Here is a 21528-nt window from a genome sequence, read left to right as displayed (position 1 = left end):
TGGAACCATAATCTCATAAAATATTTTTCAAATATTCATATATTTGAGTACTAAATCAGCACGTATAACACGCTATAAAATAACATGATTATGGTTATGTGTACTTACCTCTTCGTATTAGTAACTCAAGTGTAGACGACAACCCGCTATGATAGAAACGTCTCTATAATACAACTACTCTGTTTTCTTGTTTAAAAGTTTACACTTATATAGACTAAATATGAGTGTCGTATGATGATGTATCAGACTCTTCTGCATGGAAAGCATTTATATATATAAGGCATTCTTATACATTAAGAAATCTTCTCCATAAAGAAAATTTTGTCAAGAAGATACGAGCTGACATCATTTTCTTACATACGAGCTGACATCATTTTCTTACCCTATAAGATTTCTATTATAATAGAGATATTATGGATATGCACGACATCTGGTTCAAAGACTTACTCGTTAAGGTTTTCTACAATCTTATCTTTTCCATTTTAATATTATAATACAGATATTATGGATATGCATGACATCCAATTCAAAGACTTACTCGTTTAATAATATTTGAATACAAGTTTCAAATATTATATTTTTATCCACTAAATAGGATGTTACAATTCTCCCGTTCTTAATTAGGTTTCATCCTCGAAACCTGTTCATACCTTAAATAACTCAGGGTAGTGTTTTCTCATTTCATCTTCGGCTTCCCACGTGGTATCTGAACCTCGTCGAAGTTTCCATTGTACTTTTACTTGACTTATATCTTTATTTCGAAGTTGCTTAACTTTACGATCAAGAATTGCCACTGGATTTTCAATATAGTTAAGCTTATCATCCACTTCGATGTCATTTAATGGCACACATGCCGTTTCATCAGCCAAACATTTTCGTAAATATGACACATGAAATGTGTTATGTATGCCATTTAATTCTTCGGGTAAGTCAAGTCGATAAGCCACTTGCCCCACACTAGCAATTATCTTAAACGGACCAATAAATCGTGGGCTTAGCTTGCCACGCTTACGAAAACGAATCACTCATTTCCATGGAGAGACTTTTAACATTACGTAGTCTCCTACTTTAAACTCAATTGGACGTCTCCGTTTATTAGCATACGACTTTTGTCGATCCTAAGCCGCTTTTAAATGTGCTCTAATTTGATCAATCTTTTCATTCGTTGCATTTACGACTTCTTTATTCGCAAGTTCTATTTGGCCGACTTCTCCCCAACAAACTGGAGGGTGACATTTCCTACCATATAGCATTTCAAATGGGGGCATCCCTATACTTGAATGGTAACTATTATTATAAGAGAACTCTGCTAGGGGCAAATACTTGTCCCAACCGCCACCAAAATCAATAATACAAGAACGAAGCATATCCTTGAGAGTTTGAATTGTTCTTTTGCTTTGTCCGTCGGTCTGAGGATGATATGCCGTACTGATCAATAATTTGGTGCCCATTTCCTCCTGAAATTTTCTCCAAAATCTTGAGGTAAAACGGGTGTCTCTATCGGATACGATAGATACTGGCACTCCATGTCTTGACACCACCTCATTAATATATACTTTCTCCATTCGTTCTGAAGAATATTTTTCATGAATAGGTATAAAGTGTGCACTTTTTGTCAAATGGTCAACAACCACCCATATCGTGTCATGTCCTTTGGCTGTTTTTGGAAGTTTCGTTATTAGATTCATTGTAATGTGTTTCCACTTCCATAATGGAATCTCTAGTGGTTGCATTTTCCCATATGGCTTCTGGTGATCAGCCTTCACTTGCAAACAAGTTAAACACCTTTCCACATATTTAACAATATCTCTTTTCATACCAGGCCACCAATAATTTTTCTTCAAATCATTGTACATTTTGGTTACCTGGATGAATTGAGTACTTTGATTTATGGGCCTCATCAAGAATGATCGTTTTAATTAAACAAGACTTAGGAATCCAAATTCGTCCAAATCGAACCTTAATTCCTTTATCATTTTCTTCCAAATATTGAACTTGACCGAAAATTCTTTCGCGCTTTAAATTTTCTTCTTTTAGCGCCTCTTTTTGCGCATTTTTAATTTGATCAAATAAGTCCAAATTTACAATCAGTTTATATGATTGTACCTTAATTGGGGAATAATTCTCCTTTCGGCTTAAGGCATCAGCGACGCGTTGGCTTTACCCGGGTGATAGAGTATTTCACAGTCATAATCTTTGACTAATTCCAACCACCTCTGTTGTCTCATGTTTAATTTTTTCTGAACAAAGAAATATTTCAGACTTTTATGATCAGTATAAATTGTGCATCTTGTTCCATATAAATAACGCCTCTAGATCTTAAGCGCAAATACAACTGCCGTTAATTCAAGATCATGAGTAGGGTAGTTTGCTTCATGTGATTTCAATTGCCGCGAGGCATATGCTATCACCTTCCCTCTTTGCATAAGGACACAACCCAATCCAATACGTTGAGAATAAACCACAAAATCTTCTGTTCCTTCGGGTAAAGCAAGTACAGGAGCTCTAGTAAGCTTTTCTTTCAAGATTTGAAATGCCTTTTCATGTTCTGGGTTCCATTCAAACTTGGAATTCTTTCGAGTCAGCTTAATCAACGGGGAGGCAATTTTCAAAAAATCTTGAATGAAACGCCGATAATAATCAGCTAAACCCAGAAAACTTCTGATTTCCGTTGGAGTCTTCGGAGGAGACCAATACATAATAGATTCTATCTTGGCGGGATCTACCAGGATACCCTCTGCGTTTACTACGTGGCCTAAGAATTGAACTTCTCGAAGCCAGAATGCACATTTAGAAAATTTTGCGTATAGTTTTTCTTTTCTTAAGGTTTCAAGAACCTCACGAAGATGTTGAGCATGATCTTGTTCAGTTCGAGAATAAATCAAAATGTCATCAATGAACACGATGACGAAACGACCGAGCATAGGCTTACATACTCAATTCATAAGATCTATAAAGACAGCTGGGGCATTCGTTAAGCCAAATGGCATCATGACGAATTCATAATGCCTGTAACGAGTACGAAAAGCCATCTTAGGCACGTCTTCTTCTCGTACCTTTACTTGATGATATCCAAATGAGATCGATCTTTGAGAACCAACTAGTACCTTGTAGTTGATCAAAAAGATCATCAATTCTAGGTAAATGATACCTATTCTTGATGGTCAATTTATTCAATTCACGGTAATCAATGCATATCCTCATGCTACCGTCTTTCTTTTTAACAAACAAGATAGGTGCGCCCCAAGGTGAAACACTTGGGCGAATAAAGCCTTTATCTAATAGATCTTGGAGTTGAGACATCAATTCTTTCATCTCGTTCGGTGCCAGCCGATATGGAGATTTAGCCACTGGTTTAGCTCCTGGAACTAGATCAATTTTAAACTCGACTTGCCTTTCCTGTGGAACTCCTGGCAGCTCATCAGGAAAAACGTCAGGGAATTCATTAACAATAGGGACGCGATCAAATTCCTTTCCCTTTTCTTTTATGTCTAACACATAGGCGAAAAACGCTTGATGACCATGCTTAAAATAATTCCTCGCCTTCACCATCGAGCATATTATGATATCATTCTTTCTTTCTCCATAAACACAAACTTGTTTTCCAGCCAATGACAAATATTGGACGATCTTTTGATTGCAAACTATCGATGCATGATGTTGGGATAACCAATCCATCCCAATAATGATATCAAATTCCCTTAGAGTAATGGGAATTAAGTCGATAGAATATTCTTCTCCTTGAATATTTATTTTACAATTTCGACACACTTCGGAGACGACAAAGCTCTTATCAATAGCGATTTCAACTTCTAAGGAGTTTATTAATTTACTTCTACTAAAGGAATTATGGCAAGCAAAATTTTGGATACGAAGGATCTACTAGCTCCAGAATCAAATAAAACATAGGCAGAGAGGGAATTTACGAGAAAGGTAGATGTTACGACATCAGGTATAATCTTCTCCTTCTCCGCGGTGATTTGAAAAGCCCTACCTCGGGGTTTTGGAGCTTCTAACATCTTTACGTTCTCTGCAGTTCTTGATCCTTCTGCCGCCTTTTCATTCCTTGCCCTCAACTCTTGGCATTCATTTTTCATGTGACCCGTTTTATAGCAATTATAACATAAGTTCACGAGACTAGTACACTCTGGTGCCGTATGCCCGAGTCTTCCACACTTATAACATGTTGGGTTCTTATAACGACATTCTCCTAAATGTCTTTTTCCACAAAACTGACAATTACTAAACTCCTTAAAGCTAAGTATTTTAGCCGGCTTAAAAATTTTCGCTTTCTTTGTAGGTGTTGCAGGTATTACAACATCTAGCTTCCGCTTCCCATCTCTTTCAACTTGTCTTTTTAGTTCCTCCTCTCGTTCACGAGCCTAATTAAGAAGCTTTTCAAGACTTCCACACTTTGATGGAGAAATAAATTCTCTAATTTCTGTTTTGAGTATTAGGTGGAACGAGTCATCCATGCTTCTTCAAAACTTTGCTTTAACATAGAAAATTCCAAATATTTCGTCCACCGTTTCATTGCCTTGACGCACATGAAGGAGTTCCTCAGTGATACGATCAATTGCAACACGGGGACTGAAATGTTTTAGGAAGATTGGTTTGAATTCTTCCCAAGACATATTTCTTATCGTTTCTCTACCTTTTCCTTTTTGACCATATCCCACCAGTCTTTAGCTCTTTTAAAAAGTTGGTTTGTTGCGAACATCACTTCATCAGTCGCGTCGCTATGACAGGTATCAAAAATAGTCTCCATGGCTGTAATCCACCTTTGGCTGACCAAGGGATCTATTTCTCCCTTAAATTGTAACGGTTTACAAGCCATGAAATTCCTTTATGCACATCGATGCGTTTCTACTTCCACTCTTAGTGCCGCTCCCACGTTCTTGAGAGGCTTTTCCGAATTCGATTCATTCTTTTTCAGATTTTTTTTCCATCATAATTCCTATAGAATTTTGCATTTCGGCCAGAAGATATGGAATATTGGTTTCGAACGCCTTCCCCACCGCAATTGCTATCTGCTTACGAATTTCGTCGGGGATAAAATTTGCAGTATCGTCTTGACGAGGTGAAGACGCAGATTTTCCGAAGCATTATCTACATGCTTTTCTGCAATACGGCTTCCATCACAGTGTACAGTATTTTCTTCCGCCATGTCTCTTTACTGTGACGAATAATTTATTTATTATTATTTTCATTCCAAAAACTTATCCTTTCTAAGGTACTTATCTAAGACCTTTATACTCCTTATCTATTGTTAATTCTAACAATTTGTCTGAGGTCATAAATCACCCTATATGCACGTATGATGCAATAAATACAAATACATCATTATATGCATATTTATGTTTTTCCCTCACTTACTCTTGTTGTTTCCAACACAATATAATTATTAGGAATTCATAGCGGTATGATACATTTGCTCTCATACTGGCCAGGTATGAAAGAAATATATTATACTCATCCTGATCCCCAACTACTATATTGTCTTTTAAACATACAAATTTCAGTTTTCACATATTTGCTCCTTTATTTTCATTTATGCAACCATATAAAACTCCCCTTTATAGCTTCCATGGACCGCTTCTGGACTGAACCCTCTCGTTTATTTATCAAGAGCACTTATGGTTCGAGTCTAAGTATTTGTCTTGAATACTTAAATCTCTCGAACCGGCTCTGATACCAACATGAAACACTCTAATTTTTTTTATAATAATAATTATCAGAGTAGGTCCCAGATTACATCCAAAATATGTTACTCGTGGTGACGTATTATTTTATGAAAATATATATTGTACAAGAAAACATATATGTTTAACAACAAACTTTATTATACAAACTATTAAACATGAGAGTGTGGTTCTCTTGTTAGTCCAGTCACGTCCATGAAGCTTCAACCATATAGGGGTGTTTTTTCTGAAATTATTTTAAAAACATATTTTTATTAGCTTTCGCTAAGTAAGTACATCATTTTATAAAAATATGTTTTATTTTCATATGGAATTTAACACCCAAATTCCTTGGGATTTCAACACCTGAAATCCTTATATTTACTCCTCATTATTCTTTGGGAATTCAACACCCGAATTCCTTATGTTTATTCCTCATTATTCTTTGGGAATTCAACACCCGAATTCCTTATGTTTACTCCTTATTATTCTTTGGGAATTCAACACCCGAATTCCTTATGAGCTCATTTTTAACCCATGAGGGTTATTAACTCCCCCTTTTATTTGGAGTTCAACAACTGAACTCCTTGAGATTTCAACTCCAGAAATCTTTTTATATATAATATCAATTGGAGTTTTAATTACTAAAACTCTCGGGACTCGTAACCCATATATTTTTATTGGAGCTTACCACCATATTTATTTCAAAACTATACCCCTTTTTAAGCCACTAATTCCATATACTTGGAACCATAATTTCATAAAACATTTTTCAAATAATCATATATTTGAGTACTAAATCAGCACGTATAACACGCTATAAAATAACATGGTTATTGTTCCGTGTACTTTCCTCTTCGTATTAGTAACTCAAGTGTAGACAACAACCCGCTATGATAGAAACGTCTCTATAATACAACTACTCTGTTTTCTTGTTTAAAAGTTTACACTTATATAGACTAAATATGAGTGTCATATGATGATGTATCAGACTCTTGTGCATGGAAAGCATTTATATATATAAGGCATTCTTATACATTAAGAAATCTTCTCCATTAAGAAAAGTTTGTCAAGAAGATACGAGCTGACATCATTTTCTTACATACGAGCTGACATCATTTTCTTACCCTCTAAGATTTCTATTATAATACAGATATTATGGATATGCATGACATCCAATTCAAAGACTTACTCGTTAAGGTTTTCTACAATCTTATCTTTTCCATTTTAATATTATAATACAGATATTATGGATATGCATGACCTCCAATTCAAAGACTTACTCGTTTAATAATATTTGAATACAAGTTTCAATATTCTATTTTTATCCAGTAAACAGGATGTTACACTAAGCCTGACCTTTCAAAAATACATGCTACACAAGTGACGTTTATTTTATCGAGTTATTTTTATTTTAAACCTAATGCAATAACTTTATTTAAATATCAAGTTTTGTTATGAATAAGAATCATGGTTATTTATAATTGAATTCAACCTCTCATCTATTTCTATTATGTCGTTTACTGCACTATTTATTGTTACATAATTTATTATCACATTTCAAGTGGTCTATGACCGGTTAATTACCGGGACTATGTGCATGGTGATGTGCATAGTTATCTAATAGTACGGTATTTGTATCATGAACTACTTATGACCGATTTCCTACAAAAATTTTGTTTTAAATTGGGACTATGAACACGTGATGTACTTAGTTATCTAATAGGATTCATAGGTACAAATTTTATTTTGATATTTTAATACATGACTACCTAAATTCCCCAAAAGTCACCTTATTCTCATGGTACTCTTTTCTCATCCAATTTTATAATCTTGACTTCAAGCCTCATCTATATTATATTTCTTTAATCATGTGAGTCGTTTGTTGTATGAACCTATCTATGTGAATACTTATTCGTGAATTTTGTTTTCATCTCAAGTACTCCTATGCATCGAATGTTTAAATTATTTATTTAATTTCAAAGTTTCCTCAATCTATTTATTTCATTTTGTTATTATTACTTTTGGTGATTAACTTCAACCATTCGTTATATTTTGCAAAGTTGTTTACTAGTTATTTATGATCATCAAATTTCACTCATTTATTTAGTTTTATTCCTCTTGATCAATTAATTTTATTTAAATTTTGATTTAAAAAGTTTCCTTTTACTTTCTTTCTAACCCGCACAATGGGACGAACTATATGCATCATGCGACGATCTAAATAATTATGAGTGCATGCATAATTATCGAAGTCCTCGCATGAAACTCATAGTGAATACGGTTGTGCGTCATAACCCAGAACCTAGGGTGATTTGGGTAACGATACACATATTGATGTGATAAGGGCATGATGGATACGCCGCTGTTACAGCCTATATATAAGTGTCCTTATTATATTTCTGTTTGTAGCGTTATTCGGGCCACTCGAAGATCTGTGTTATAAAAATTTATAAAAGTTCTTTCTTGACTCTTATTTTCTTCCTTTATGTTATTTTTTCTTTAATTTCGGGAATAAACTTCCAAAAAGTTGTAAATACTGTAACATTCGTTATTTTTCAAACCCGAAACCCAACCCATTCTAAAATTCTTTTAATTGGATTCACGCTTATTTAATAAAGCGATAATTTTTATTCTCATTTGCATTATATTTTCTTTATTACATTTCAATTCGTCACACAATTTTATTCAAAACATTTAAAGTATGGATCTTGTGCATTCTAACCCCTTAACTCTAGTTTTACCCTCTTTTGATCACAACTAAACCTCAAGGACTAGTTTTGATAATTGACCAAACTTCTTTTCTTCTTCCCTGCCTCAAACCCATCACGACCGACCCCCCCTCCTTTTCCTTTTCTCAATCTCCATTAACGAGTATAGACTGTCTGTGATGACCCCGTATAACATGACAATCAACCTCGTATTCAATTTACATCTTAATCCCGAGTCAAACGGCTTGATAACAGGCCGTAATTTGCGTAATTTAGAACAAACCCAAATCAATCCTTTTGACTCTTATAACACTATAAATATCATGCTAAGTATGCAATTGAACACTGCAAACTTTTTCTCCTACCTCACGATCATTTACCCTATATCAGTTTTAGCACAGAAACAAGTATTATGCGCACTCTGATTTGATGTTCATACCGTAAGCCCTAGCTACTAGTTCACCCTCAATCCAACATCATTTTAGGTAATTGATTTAGATCTATTACTTGTTTCGATCCGTGTGACAAAAGCCCTAATTCAATTTTGATTTACAAAGAGCAACTGTTTCCAATTTGGAGATTCTTGATATAGGATTTATAACTGATTTGGGGCAAATTGTAAAACTCTATTAAATATTTTCTAATCCAAACAAGTAACAGGTAAGACACCAGCCCACTTGGCTGGTGCATTATTAGTTAAAACATTGAGCCGGCCAGGGGTGCGGGTTTAAACCCCCTGACTCGGTTTTTGCTAAACTTTTTTTATTGTTTTCTTTTGTTTTTTTAATTTCTAATACTTGAATTATAACTATTTTGAAAATTAATAATATTTTTCACTCGTTTAACGGACCGAACACCGTTGCAACTCTATATAAATTTTTTCGCTTAATCTTTCTGCATATGTGTGTCTATGTATACACACACACACAAACACACACACATACACATATATAATATATATATATGTGTGTGTTTAACATATGTTTTTATTTATAAATATATTTATATATAATGCATGATTTATTTATAAATAGATATTTTCCAACGCAACCTAATATAATTTTATATAAATAAATAAATAAATAAATAATTTTTTTCCTCATCTAAACGAACTGTTTACCAAAGCAAGTTTTGTTTAATATATGAAAGACATATACTATATTGATGTTTTATTAATCGAAAAGTAACTTGCAAAAATATTTAAATGTAAGAGTTTTTAGTTCAATTTTATAAAATTAATATAAAATATATTGAACGGTTTATCGATCTCAAAACCGTTTTAAACCCATTATATCGTGTCTAGTTCGTGGATTTTGATTAGATATTTATTTTTTTATGCCTTTAAAATTAGGATAAAAGTTGTCAAAAGTTACTCGCGTGACCGATCAATTCACTTAAACCGCCACCTCGTTATCGCATTCCTTAATTCATGTGAGTTTACTTACCCCCTTTTTCCATTTTTATATTTTGGGGTAGCACCTAATTTACTTTTACTTATGGTTTATTACCACGTCTATTCAAAACACAATTCAATGTATGTTTTGTGTGATTATTGCATGATCTATGACTATGCTTTATGTGCTTAAGTGTTTATTTATTTTATGTTTTGTGGCCGGTATCTCATCCTCATCTAGTATGATCATACAGTTACCCAAGTACGTTGATTTTGTATCAATAGGAACGGGTCCACATCTATTAGTTGTTTATATTTTCATAAGATTTATGATGCTCACCATTTACATATGAATTGTGATTTACCTATATATAATATATATATACATATACATACACACACACACACACATCTAGTATAATCATACAGTTACCCAAGTACGTTGATTTTGTATCAATAGGAACGGGTCCACATCTATTAGTTGTTTACATTTTCATAAGATTTGTGATGCTCACCATTTACATATGAATTGTGATTTACCTATATATATATAATATATATACACAAACATACACACACACACACACATTTATATATATAGAAAACTATACTTATGTATTATCACCAACATTCGTGTTGACAACCCATATTTTTAACATGCTACATTTACAAGTAGTTGATTTTGTTCAAGATCAAAGACATTAGTAGTTAATATTCGCTTAAATATACAAATTATGATGTATTGTCCCGATTATTGAACTTGCGTACTTGTTTTAATGCTAATGAAATTAAATAATTATTGTCAATTAATTAGTGTCTTTTGAGCTACTGTCCAATCAATACGTTACGCTCCGGCATGTTTCGCCGACTTGGTCGGGGTGTGACAATGTCAGTGTTTTGGTTATAGGAATAGAGTTTGTTTTTTTTTTATTTTCACTGTGGTTGTTTGAAGTTTTTGGAAATATATTACCTTTCTTTTTATGCAGCATTTCGTCTAATCTCGAATAGAATATTCAAGATATGTTCTAATCTGCAGGAAGTAACTGACTCACTCAAAATTATTCAATATATGAGTATTTTTCTGAATATCTGCATAAAGGCTTAATTCTCACAAAACAGAAGGATTTGGTGAAAACATATTTTGCATAAAGTTAGTCTCAATATTACAACCCATATTTATTATTTATCAATTTTTAAGGAAAATTAATTTTTCTCTAATGCTCTCGTTATTTGTTAGTTTCCCAGTTTGTCAAAAATATTTAAAAAGCTAATGGTTTTTATTGCTAAAAAAAGAGTAATTGAAAATTTTGTTCAAAAATTTCACTTTTTAGACTTGGTTTGGCCAAGTGTAAACCTCCTCCCCACACTTAAATCTCACATTGTCCTCAATGTGAAAAGATTTAAAAATAAATGGAAAATGAGGCTTAAAAGGAATTTAACGTCCCTACGAGCCGAGACGAAATTGTTTTTTGTTGTCTACTTGCAAGTTTCCGGGTTGTTTTTAGCACTAAGAATACATCCTACCTGCATAATGTCTACAAATACAACCACAAACACAATACACAAATTGTAAAACATAAGCATGGGTATATAATTACCCATGCCGCCCGGTAAGTGGGCACCATACATAACTAATAATAATAATAATAATAATAATAATAATAATAATAATAATAATAATGTCTGATAATCATGCGTATGAAAAAAATGAAAATAAAAGTGTTCAAAAACAACCACAAACAAACCATAATCATAAGTCATAATACAAAGATCCTATAGGCAGGCATACGTGGGATTGGATCGGGAGTCTCTATGTCAGTCATGGGCTATCTGAGTCCATAACTATGGTTGAGCAGTCTACGAACCTCACAATGTATGGTTCGTTATATCCTTGAGTAGTAGTCAAGGCCTATGAGTAGAGGAGCAGGCCCTAGTGTGCCTCAAGTGTCAACTCCATATTTCCTATAAAGATTCACAATCCACCTTCCTCCAAACAAAGGTACACCAACCCCAGCTTGGGCATTTTTAGAAAGAAAAGTGCAGAGAAGGTAGGTGATGTTACAATTCCTTCCTATATTTATGCAGAAAAGTGCCTAAATATCAAACATATTTACGATTGCACCGTTAGTGCCAGGATTGGTAAGCGTGTTACCTAGGAGACGGTGAATGTACTTCACTAAAGGGTCTTTAATTCAATGCTTTTTAGACACTTAGGTTATAATTATCCCCACTATGTGGTGATATTAGTTCCCAAACGTCTTATCTCATTTGCCCTACAAATGCGTGTGGTCTTCCTATCTCATTTGGAAATGTGTGGGACGAACTGAACCACATATTAGTCATGATTTCCTCCTCGGTGTAAATACCGATATTTACACCAAAATTTGTGAGGCCAGAATCGTGCCACACCCCTCCTAATCTGAACCTTAGCGTGTTTCTTTCCCAAAGGCCGGCCAGTGATTGATTTATTTGTAGCTGAAACGAGGCTAAAATGTCCAAGGTTAGTTCGGTGATCGATCGATCCGTATTTGAGAATACTCACAACCACTGGCCTTCGACCATATTCATTATGTGATGATATTCGTCGACTTCTTTAATTGTTCTTGTACACCCATACAACATTGGCTTCTCGACCGTCCGCTTAATGGTTTGCAAGCGGTTCAATAGCATTCTTTCTTCTTGAGTTCTGTCAAAAAATTGCAAGTACGGGTGTCTTTCATTAAAGTGAGCCATCCTAAGGGATTAGAACGAAAACGGATCAAGATTGCGTGAATTAGATAAATTTGAGAATCTGTTCCAGAGAGTCAACACGGCCCTTGCTCATACGGGTTGTTCTTGGTTGACTTCCAGGGTTGACCACAACTGTTTCCAGGCAAAACACACCCCTTGTGTTGCACAATTGCGGGCTTTCGAATACTGGAACGTGCGTATTAACTCGGTTTTCCAAACTTATATCAATGGGTTCGGATTTGGGTCGGCCAGTAGTGTGAAACCCAACCTGAACCAAAAATCAACCAAAGTGAGCCAAAAATTGTGTTTAAACTTGTTTATACCAAACTTTTCGAACCAAAATCATGTAAAAATCATACAAACTAGTTTAAACATGTCAATTTGGCCTAATTTAACAGGATTAATGTAGGAACTTGTATCTAGGGTTTGGTCTGTACCCGATTTTGATATGAAGTGGGAAGAACTGAGCCCTAGAGTGAGATTGAAACGAATAAATTGGCACACCTTGAGGTTGATAGTGGAAATAGTCGGATTGTGGGTGAAAGTGGCGGAAAATCACCTTAGGGTTCGAGTGGTAGGTTAAAATGTGAAAAGGGGACGATTTTAGGGATAAAAACCCATCAGGTGGCTTCGCCACAGCCGTGGTCATCTGGGCATGACCGTATTGACCCGGTCTAGTCCGTTTTTTTTACATTTTTTTAAACTATTTTTCGAACCCGAGACTTGTTTAACGACCTTAATGGAATGAAAAAGGTTAGGTATGTCAATTTAAAACATGAGAACATGTAATTTCATTGATGATAAGGATAAACGAGCAAACAAACGATAAACGGAAACTACGAGTGGTACAAGTGACGAAAATCTAGAATCTAAACCTAACTGAAACTACTTGAAGTTGGTTTGGGTTGCATGTGGGCAGGTCCTGTCATGAAGTTGGTTTGGCTCATGAATGTGAACTCGCTTCAGTTGTCTCCAGTCCGGCAATTTTAGTTTCAAGCTTATCAAGCCTACCAAGCTATTCAGCCACAGGTCCCCCAATTGTTGGCTAATCAAGCTCAACCGCCTCTAGCTATTCAAGCACCCGCACCACAAGATGGTAAAGACGCTCAAGCTGCTCAAGCTCTCCAAGATGCTCGTGGGCGTCCGTTTAGGATTGATGCCCATCAAGCTCAACAAAACGGCGACGTGGTGAATGGTACGTTTCTCGTAAAAGACCACTTTGCATCTATTTATTTGATACCGGTGCCGATATGAGTTTCATGTCCTTAGGTTTTGAGTTGTTGCTTGCTAAGCCCCGATCTAAGCTTAGAAATTCATACTCTGTCGAAGTCACTAACGGTACATCCGTATCGATCGACTCTGTTATTCGGAATTGTGAGTTAACTTTAAACGGCCACAAGTTCTAGATCGACCTCATTCCTATGTAATTAAGAAGTTTTGACATCATAGTAGGCATAGACTGGTTAACTTTTCATCGTGCCGAAGTCGTTTGTTTCGAGAAGTTCATTCGTATCCCGCTTTTCGATGGTTAGCTTCTTCGTGTCTTTGGCGAAAAACCTTCGAGTCTTAAATTCATAACCTGTTCTCAAGCCCAAACATACTTAAGCAAGAAATGTGTGGCGTTCGTAGCTCATGTGATGGAAAAGAAAGAAAAAAAATATCGAAGACATTCCCATTGTACGCGAGTATCCCAAAGCCTTTCCCGATGATGTTTCTAGTCTGCCTTCTATTCATGAAGTTGAATTCTGTAGGTTCCCTGGACGGATCGCACGAGATATCGCGGTCTACTCAGGTGCGGAATCCCTGCGTAGATCGTTACGAGTATAGAACACAAACACACGAATACACGAAACACGTTATATATTATAACCGAACTCACGTGATGTAAATATCACTGTTACAAAACACACGTTCAACTACACGAACAACCTAGACGAACAACTGATTAACTGATTTTCCAACTATTGATTAACCTAAACCAAGCCGTAGGCTTGAGTATAAATACACGACAACTTCGCCTGACATGTTCAGGCGAAGTTGTCCATAACTTCGCTTGTTCAACAAGTTCGCCTAGGCGAACTTGTTGACAACTTCGCTTTAAACAAAAACATAAATAACAATACAGACTCGATTACAGACACTAGACTATGAACTACTGACATTCATGCACCAACAGACTCCCCCTTGGCAGTAGCTTCATATCTTGATCTTTAAGCTCTTGTCTTGTAATCCTGTATCTTCACGCATGCACTCCTTCTCTAACACATACCATGACTACTCGCTGATATTTCCTTGCTTCATCCTTCCAAGCAGGAATATAGAATATCTTCTTTTCATTCAACACTTGCAGATCAGCTTTCGATAAGTTAACAAGATGCATCGGATCATACACCCTCAGCACTTCTTGTTCGTCTTCCTCTTCCATCACGGCTTCAGCAGTCTGGCAATCAACGTACCACCATTTTAGATTCTTCAACACATCTTGAGGCATAGTCTTCATTGGAACCTCCTTGATGCATCGGATCGGTTTGTACTTCATCACCATCCATGGCTTGCCATCTGCTCTCATTCCCCTTTCTGTATCCTCCACGAGCTTTCCCTTCTGTGGCTTTAATAATTCAAACTTCTTATCTTTTATGCTTTCTTTCCACACGATCTTCCCAATCACTCTTGCCATGTTGTCGTCACTTCTATTTATCAGGCCCAACCTGGCCAAATCCTTCACCTCACATTCCGGCAACGTATTGAGAGATCTCAGGGTTCTTTTGAAGTATTGAATACCATCATAACGCTTCACCACAAACAACTTTATCTGTTCATCATATATCCAACAGATAATTCCCTTCTTCGACTCAGCATAGCCTTTGATGTTATAACTCTTCTTGAACATGGCTGGAACAGCAGGCTTCTTGGTCTTAATAAACCAATGAGCACAGCCTTCCTTCCACGTAGGCTGCTCCTCCCACTCAGTCTCATCCATCTCAGTACCCATGTCGGCTTTCTCAACATCTGGGATCTCGTGTTCAACGTCTTCTTCTACTATCTCCCCCTCTTCTATCCCATCTTAAATCACAATCTGTGCGCCAATCTTCTCAATCTCCTCACACGGCAGCACATCATCATCAAACACATCATCATCTAGCATATCATCATCTAACTCTCTCAACGCATCAATCACATCATCTTCATCATTAACCATCACCACCTCATCACCACCAACTGCACCTGCAGACTCCCCCTGAGCTGTGGAAGTCCCAAGAGCTTGAGTAGTTCTTGGCAACTCACCACCTGCACCTTTCGGTGCATTGGGATCATCGTCTCTGTCGTTTCTCTTCTTAGTCCTTAACTCGTCGCCTCTACAGCCTGTCTCCCCCTGAGATGCCAAGAACGCCTTCATAGCATCTATAATCCTCCCATGCTCAACCAGGAGGGACGACTGTAGTTGATTTTCTGCTACAAGGCGTTGAATAGCCTGGGTCTGGATAAAGTTGATCCTTGATTGCTCTGCCATGAACCGCTCAAGTGCAGCTATTCTCTCCGAGTCTGAGATGGTTGCATCGAAATCAAATCTCATATTAGATGTATCTGGAGTATACTCAGCAGGGATTTCGAATGCAACTGGGACTTCAGAAGCAGTTGTGGACGTAACCGCATGTGGTATCGTGACCGACAACCCTGCAGTTGCGACGACCGTCGACTCTACAAACCGTGCCACCACCTTTGAAGGAGTAAGCGTTGGAGGTGGTAATGACACAATCTCCGAAGTCGTCGTCTGTAGTGTGATGGATGGGATGCCAACAGCTGATGTAGCCACCACAGGAACATCTGCAGCGCTTGTAACCTGTACAGAAGTAGGAACAATTGACATACCTGACAGTGCGGATGGAGCAAAACGTATCACACGTGAAGTCTCTCCAGCTCCCAAACCAGCACCTGTCCTTTCACGTCTCGAACGTCTGATCAACTTGTGTATGTCCTCCTCTTCTTCCTCTGACTCACTATCATCCACCGTCCTCTTTCTCTTCCCCAACGTCCTCTCTCTAGTCACCAACATCCTCCTTGCCTCATCCATAACGTCGTCAAGATCTGAGTCAGCCACCGTCGTAGCTGCTCTAGTCACAATCACTTCCCTCACCTGTGTAGCAGAGACCTGCACATCTTCTTATGGATCAAAACGATCCATGTCGAAGAATCCTTGGCCGCCAAATGCAGCATCAAGGTCTACATCCTCTTCAGCCGGCACAACAGGCGCAGCAGGTACAGCTTGAGGTGCCCCCGCCTGTCGTGGTTGAGGATCTCTGAACTCGTCCCCAGCAGCAGGAACATACCCCGGGTTTATTAAGAACCCAAAGTGTGGAGTATGCCTTGGACGCAGTTCAGGCTTGCTCCTCGCACTGGAAGTGCGACATTGAGCAAAGATACGCTTGCTCACACTCTCCACGTATCTTATCGGGCGTCGTTGAGGCAAATTCGGAGCCACATGGTTCAAGATCATCTGGATGAATCTTGGATACATAATGAACCACTCCCGAGCTATCTCCCTCCTCTGTCTGTCGATCTCGTAAAAGACCATCTGACTAAAACTATAACGTTTGTTATAAGTCAGAGCAGTCATTGCTGACTGCATGGTTGCACCCATACCATCAGTGCCCGCCTTCCTCCCAGACATACACATAATCATGACGTGCATGAGGAAGCGCCACTTATCGAGCAGGAACCCCTTTCGTTTCTGGGTATCGCCCAATGGACCAGAATAGCCCATTCGTAGAAACGCTCCATCACGAAACGGAGCCACAAAGTCAGTCGGGTCGTCCCGAGTCTCCTCTCCAAAGCGTAACGCCACCCGTATCTGTTCAGACGAGAACTGAACTTCTTGGTTGTTGACTGTTGCTCTCATGACCGGGGGCTCAACACGACAATCATACTCCACCGTCTGCCAGAAATCCTCGATATTGGGTAAGGATATCGGCAGAGTCGTCGTGATTGCGTGAAATATCCTCGAGCGAATGAGGAAAGAAATGATCTCACGGTAGTCCTCTACGCCGCTCGCTTCCGGGTCTAAGGTAATGTACATATTGTGACCCGGGAAAAATTGTCTCTGGTTATCTCCGTCATCGCCTCCAGCACCTCCAGCACCAGCTACTGCAGCCATATCTGCAACAAACGAACCAAGTAAGATAAACATTAAAGCATAACACAAGTTCGCTTATTACCATGAGCGAAGTTGTGATAAAGACTGTATAGGCGAAGTTAAAGTTTGGGCGAAGTTGGGAACAACTTCGCTTCAGCTTTAAGTTCGACTAAAAATTATTAAGTTAAAAAGGTTCCAGGCGAAGTTAAAGTTGGGGCGAAGTTGGGAACAACTTCGCTTCATCTTTAAGTTCGCCTCACCACAACATCGCCTCAGGCGAATTTAAGTTTCAGGCGAATTTAAGCTCCAGGCGAAGTTATGGATAACTTCGCCTAAACCTTAACTTCGCCTGAATCTGAAACGGCGACAGTAAGGTTAATCGAAATCCGGAAAACCGGTGTTTCGATTAACTTTGACGATTGAGGAGGTTCAAACACATGATATTAATGATAACTAAACGACCAGGTTGTACATGAACACGTAAAACAAGTTTTGAAATCGGGTATAGGTTTCGAACATCCGAGGTCGTTAACCGGGTGTCGAAACAACCTAGGATTAACAACATCGAACATCGAGTAAAAGATATAGAATCCAAACACACCTTGAATACTAACTGAAATCGGAAAAAGGATAATCGGATGAAAATCGAGTTAAGTTCGCTGAGAAAACGGAGAATAAGTTCGCTGATATTTAGAATAATGAACTGTTTGACTCTTGAAAATCCTTATATAGGGGCGAAGTTATACAGGCGAAGTTACGGATAACTTCGCCTAGGCGAAGTTATCCACAACTTCGCCTGTTCAACAACATCGCCTATATATTTACAAAATTTAACCTTATAAGTTTAACAGTTTTCCAATTAAGTTATAAAACTTTCCTTTAAGAACTAAATGACACGATCAAGTCCAAGTAACCTTTTATAAAAGCATACAACTACATAAAAAGAAAACTTTTAACAATTAAAGTATAAGGGATCAAATTTCAGTCTCGATAGGGACTGCTACATTTTTAGAAAAGATCCGAACAGGAATCATACTAACAACGAGACTGTCACATAGATCCGTGTTTAGCTGTATTATGACATATAGAGACAGGTTGTAAGCAGGTAAATAACTTAAGATGGTTTTCATCGTTTCTGTGATACGAGTTAAGTTCAATTAAGCTCAAAATTTAAGTGGGCAACAACTCAAAGATTATGATGCCTCCTATCTATTCTCAAAGCGTATTTGGCTTTCCCCAAGTTACCCCGAATTGACTTCGACCCTTAGTGTCTGATTAAGTTTTAATTACTCTTCATCTCCTTCCCGTTTTCTTTCTTACTCCATGATTAAGAAGTCTTGATATGTTGAACTCTAAAATGTTTCAATAACTCATGTATTTTTTTTTTTATAAACATTTACATAGACTTCGGAGTAGTAACCAACTGCAAGTCCCGAATCTGGATCACTGCAGTTTCTTGAAACGCTATCTTCACGGGAATCAGAACACTTACGGGCTCGTGTATGACTGGGTAATCGCTTTTCTGCCTATCATTCGGAAAGATATATATGAAGACATGCAGAACTCGTAAGGAGTTTCCACGTAAAATCAAGTAGTTTTAGTTTGTATCACTTTACTTTTACGCACCATAAAAAGTTACCATGACATACAATGACTGTTCTAAAGCCTTTTAAGCCTAATAACTTCACTAGTTAAGCACACAGAATCAGTATTTCTATCATTTTCCAAGGTTGGATCAATTTTCTGTTAAACATAGCTAACGAACTTCTTACGAAGTAGTAGACTTGAAAAATAATTTCATCTCCCTTTAAAAATTTTAACATTAATCGCCCCGATCAAGTCAAGTCGTCAGGTTAACGGCTATCCCGAAGATCCAATGGATCAGCTGGACCGACCACATACTAGTATGTGTCCTTCTAACTAATTATGATCGACTAATTTTATGCGAAGAAATGAAAACTCATCATAAACCGCCCCGGTCACTTTCAGTCATCTGGTTAATGGCTATCCTCATATTCTACAAGTAGAATTTGAGGACCAAACATATCCTAAGACATGTCCTTCAAACTGTGGTAACCGACATACTTTTAAGCGATAGTGATTTTTTTTTTTCAAACTTGAAAAACATGGTTACTCGGGATTGATCATCCCATTCAACTCAATAAGGTTTTGAAATCTCGTTTTGTCAAACGCTTTTGTATAAAGATCAGCGAAATTATCAAGCGTATCCACCTTTTCAAGTACAATCAGTTTCTTCTCAGCACAATCCCGTATATAATGATGACGTATGTCAATATGTTTAGTTTTACTATGCTTCACGGGATTGTTAGTTACTGAGATAGCAGCTGTGTTATCAATGCAAATAGGTGTAAGTAAGAAATTCAGACCATAGTCGCGCAATTGTTGTTGAATCCAAAGAACCTGGGAGCAGCAGTTGGATGCTGCCATGTATTCTGCTTCACAGGTTGAAATTGTGACTGAAGTCTGCTTCTTGCATTGCCACGACACCAATCTGCCACCAAGAAACTGACATCCTCCAGTTGTTGACTTCCGACTCTGATTGCACCCTCCATAATCAGAATCTGTGTAAGCGACTAGCTCCAAGTCTCCTCATCTCGGGTACCACAACCCCAGCTTTGGTTTGCCCTTGAGATACCACAAGATCCTCTTCACACCCTTCATGTGAGATTCCTTTGGGTTTGCCTGAAAACGAGCACAAAGACAAACAGCAAACATTATATTAGGCCTAGAAGCAGTTAAGTACATTAAAGAACCTATAATAGCCCGATACTGAGTTGGGTCCACATCTGCATCACCGTTTGACTTAGCACCCAATTTGTGATTGACGCAGATAGGAGTGTCGAATGGAGTGCTGTCCTCCATCTTGAAGCGTTTGAGCACATCGTGGACATACTTTGTCTGATGAATGAACATCCCATCCTTCTTCTGATCAACCTGCAATCCTAAAAAGAAAGTTAGTTCACCCATAGCACTCATTTCAAACCTTTTCTTCATGACGTCCTCAAATTCCTGACACATGGAGACTTTAGATGCAGCAAAGATAATGTCATCCACGTAGACTTGCACCAGCAGGAAGTCGCTTCCTTCTCTCTTAACGAACAACGTACTATCAATCTTCCCTCTTTCAAAACCATTTTCAAGCAAGTAATCTGATAAAGTTGAATACCAGGCACGAGGTGCCTGATGTAGTCCATACAATGCCTCGCTTAACTTGTACACGTGATCAGGAAAATCTGGGTCAGGAAAACCCGGAGGTTGCTCAACATACACAACCTCATCAACTTTCCCATTCAAAAACGCACTCTTCACATCCAACTGAAATACCTTCATCTTTTTATATGCAGCAAACGCCAAAAACAATCTAATGGCTTCCAACCTTGCCACAGGAGCGAACACTTCATTATAATCAATACCCTCTTGTTGATTAAAACCTTTCACAACTAGCCTCGCCTTGTTTCTTATGATAATCCCTTTCTCATCTCTCTTGCACTTAAACACCCATTTTGTGCCTATCGCATGCACATTCTTCGGTTTTTCAACCAAATCCCATACTTCCATTTTCTTGAACTGAGCCAACTCTTCTTGCATGGCTTCGACCCACGAGCTGTCCTTTAAAGCCATTTGATAATTCTTCGGCTCAATCTGGCTGATAAAGCGGGTGTACAAGCATTCGTTGATTATTCCTGTCTCCTTGATGCTTGTGTAAACACAGGTGTGCTCATTCAAGCTACGTCTTGTTTGTACACCGGAGGACACATCACCGATCACATTCTCTAAAGGGTGATCTTTATGAATTCTCGTGGTCGGAACAGAACCGACATGCAAATTGTCTTCCAAGTTAGAAGAGAGCTCGTCAATGGT

General features: G+C 37.6%; 1 protein-coding gene across 1 annotated transcript; it reads right to left on the bottom strand.

Moving 5' to 3' along the window:
- Positions 1 to 2135: 2135 nt before the first annotated feature.
- On the bottom strand, positions 2136 to 3552 carry LOC143622099 (uncharacterized). Its single transcript, XM_077093341.1, has 3 exons — positions 3108 to 3552; positions 2412 to 2617; positions 2136 to 2240 (listed from the first exon to the last, which is right to left on the bottom strand). The coding sequence occupies exons 1-3, from the start codon at positions 3550 to 3552 to the stop codon at positions 2136 to 2138; spliced, it is 756 nt and encodes a 251-aa protein (XP_076949456.1).
- Between the last annotated feature and the right edge of the window lie 17976 nt (positions 3553 to 21528).

The sequence above is a fragment of the Bidens hawaiensis genome, unplaced genomic scaffold (assembly GCF_021521415.1).
Source record: "Bidens hawaiensis isolate Kalapana, Puna unplaced genomic scaffold, B.hawaiensis_p1.1 tig00003022_1, whole genome shotgun sequence".
Lineage (NCBI taxonomy): Eukaryota > Viridiplantae > Streptophyta > Magnoliopsida > Asterales > Asteraceae > Bidens > Bidens hawaiensis.
Note: the sequence above shows the minus strand (reverse complement) of the source record. Positions and strands in the feature narration are given on the sequence as shown.

Excerpts from the sequence above, each read along its gene's own strand:
- LOC143622099 (XM_077093341.1), bottom strand. The coding sequence starts at position 3,552 with ATGGTGAAGGCGAGGAATTATTTTAAGCATGGTCATCAAGCGTTTTTC. Across the intron at positions 2,618-3,107 it reads TCTTTTTGATCAACTACAAG|ATTTTTTGAAAATTGCCTCC; the intron begins GTACTAGTTGGT and ends GTTTCATTCAAG. Across the intron at positions 2,241-2,411 it reads TCCTTATGCAAAGAGGGAAG|AAAAAATTAAACATGAGACA; the intron begins GTGATAGCATAT and ends TTCTTTGTTCAG.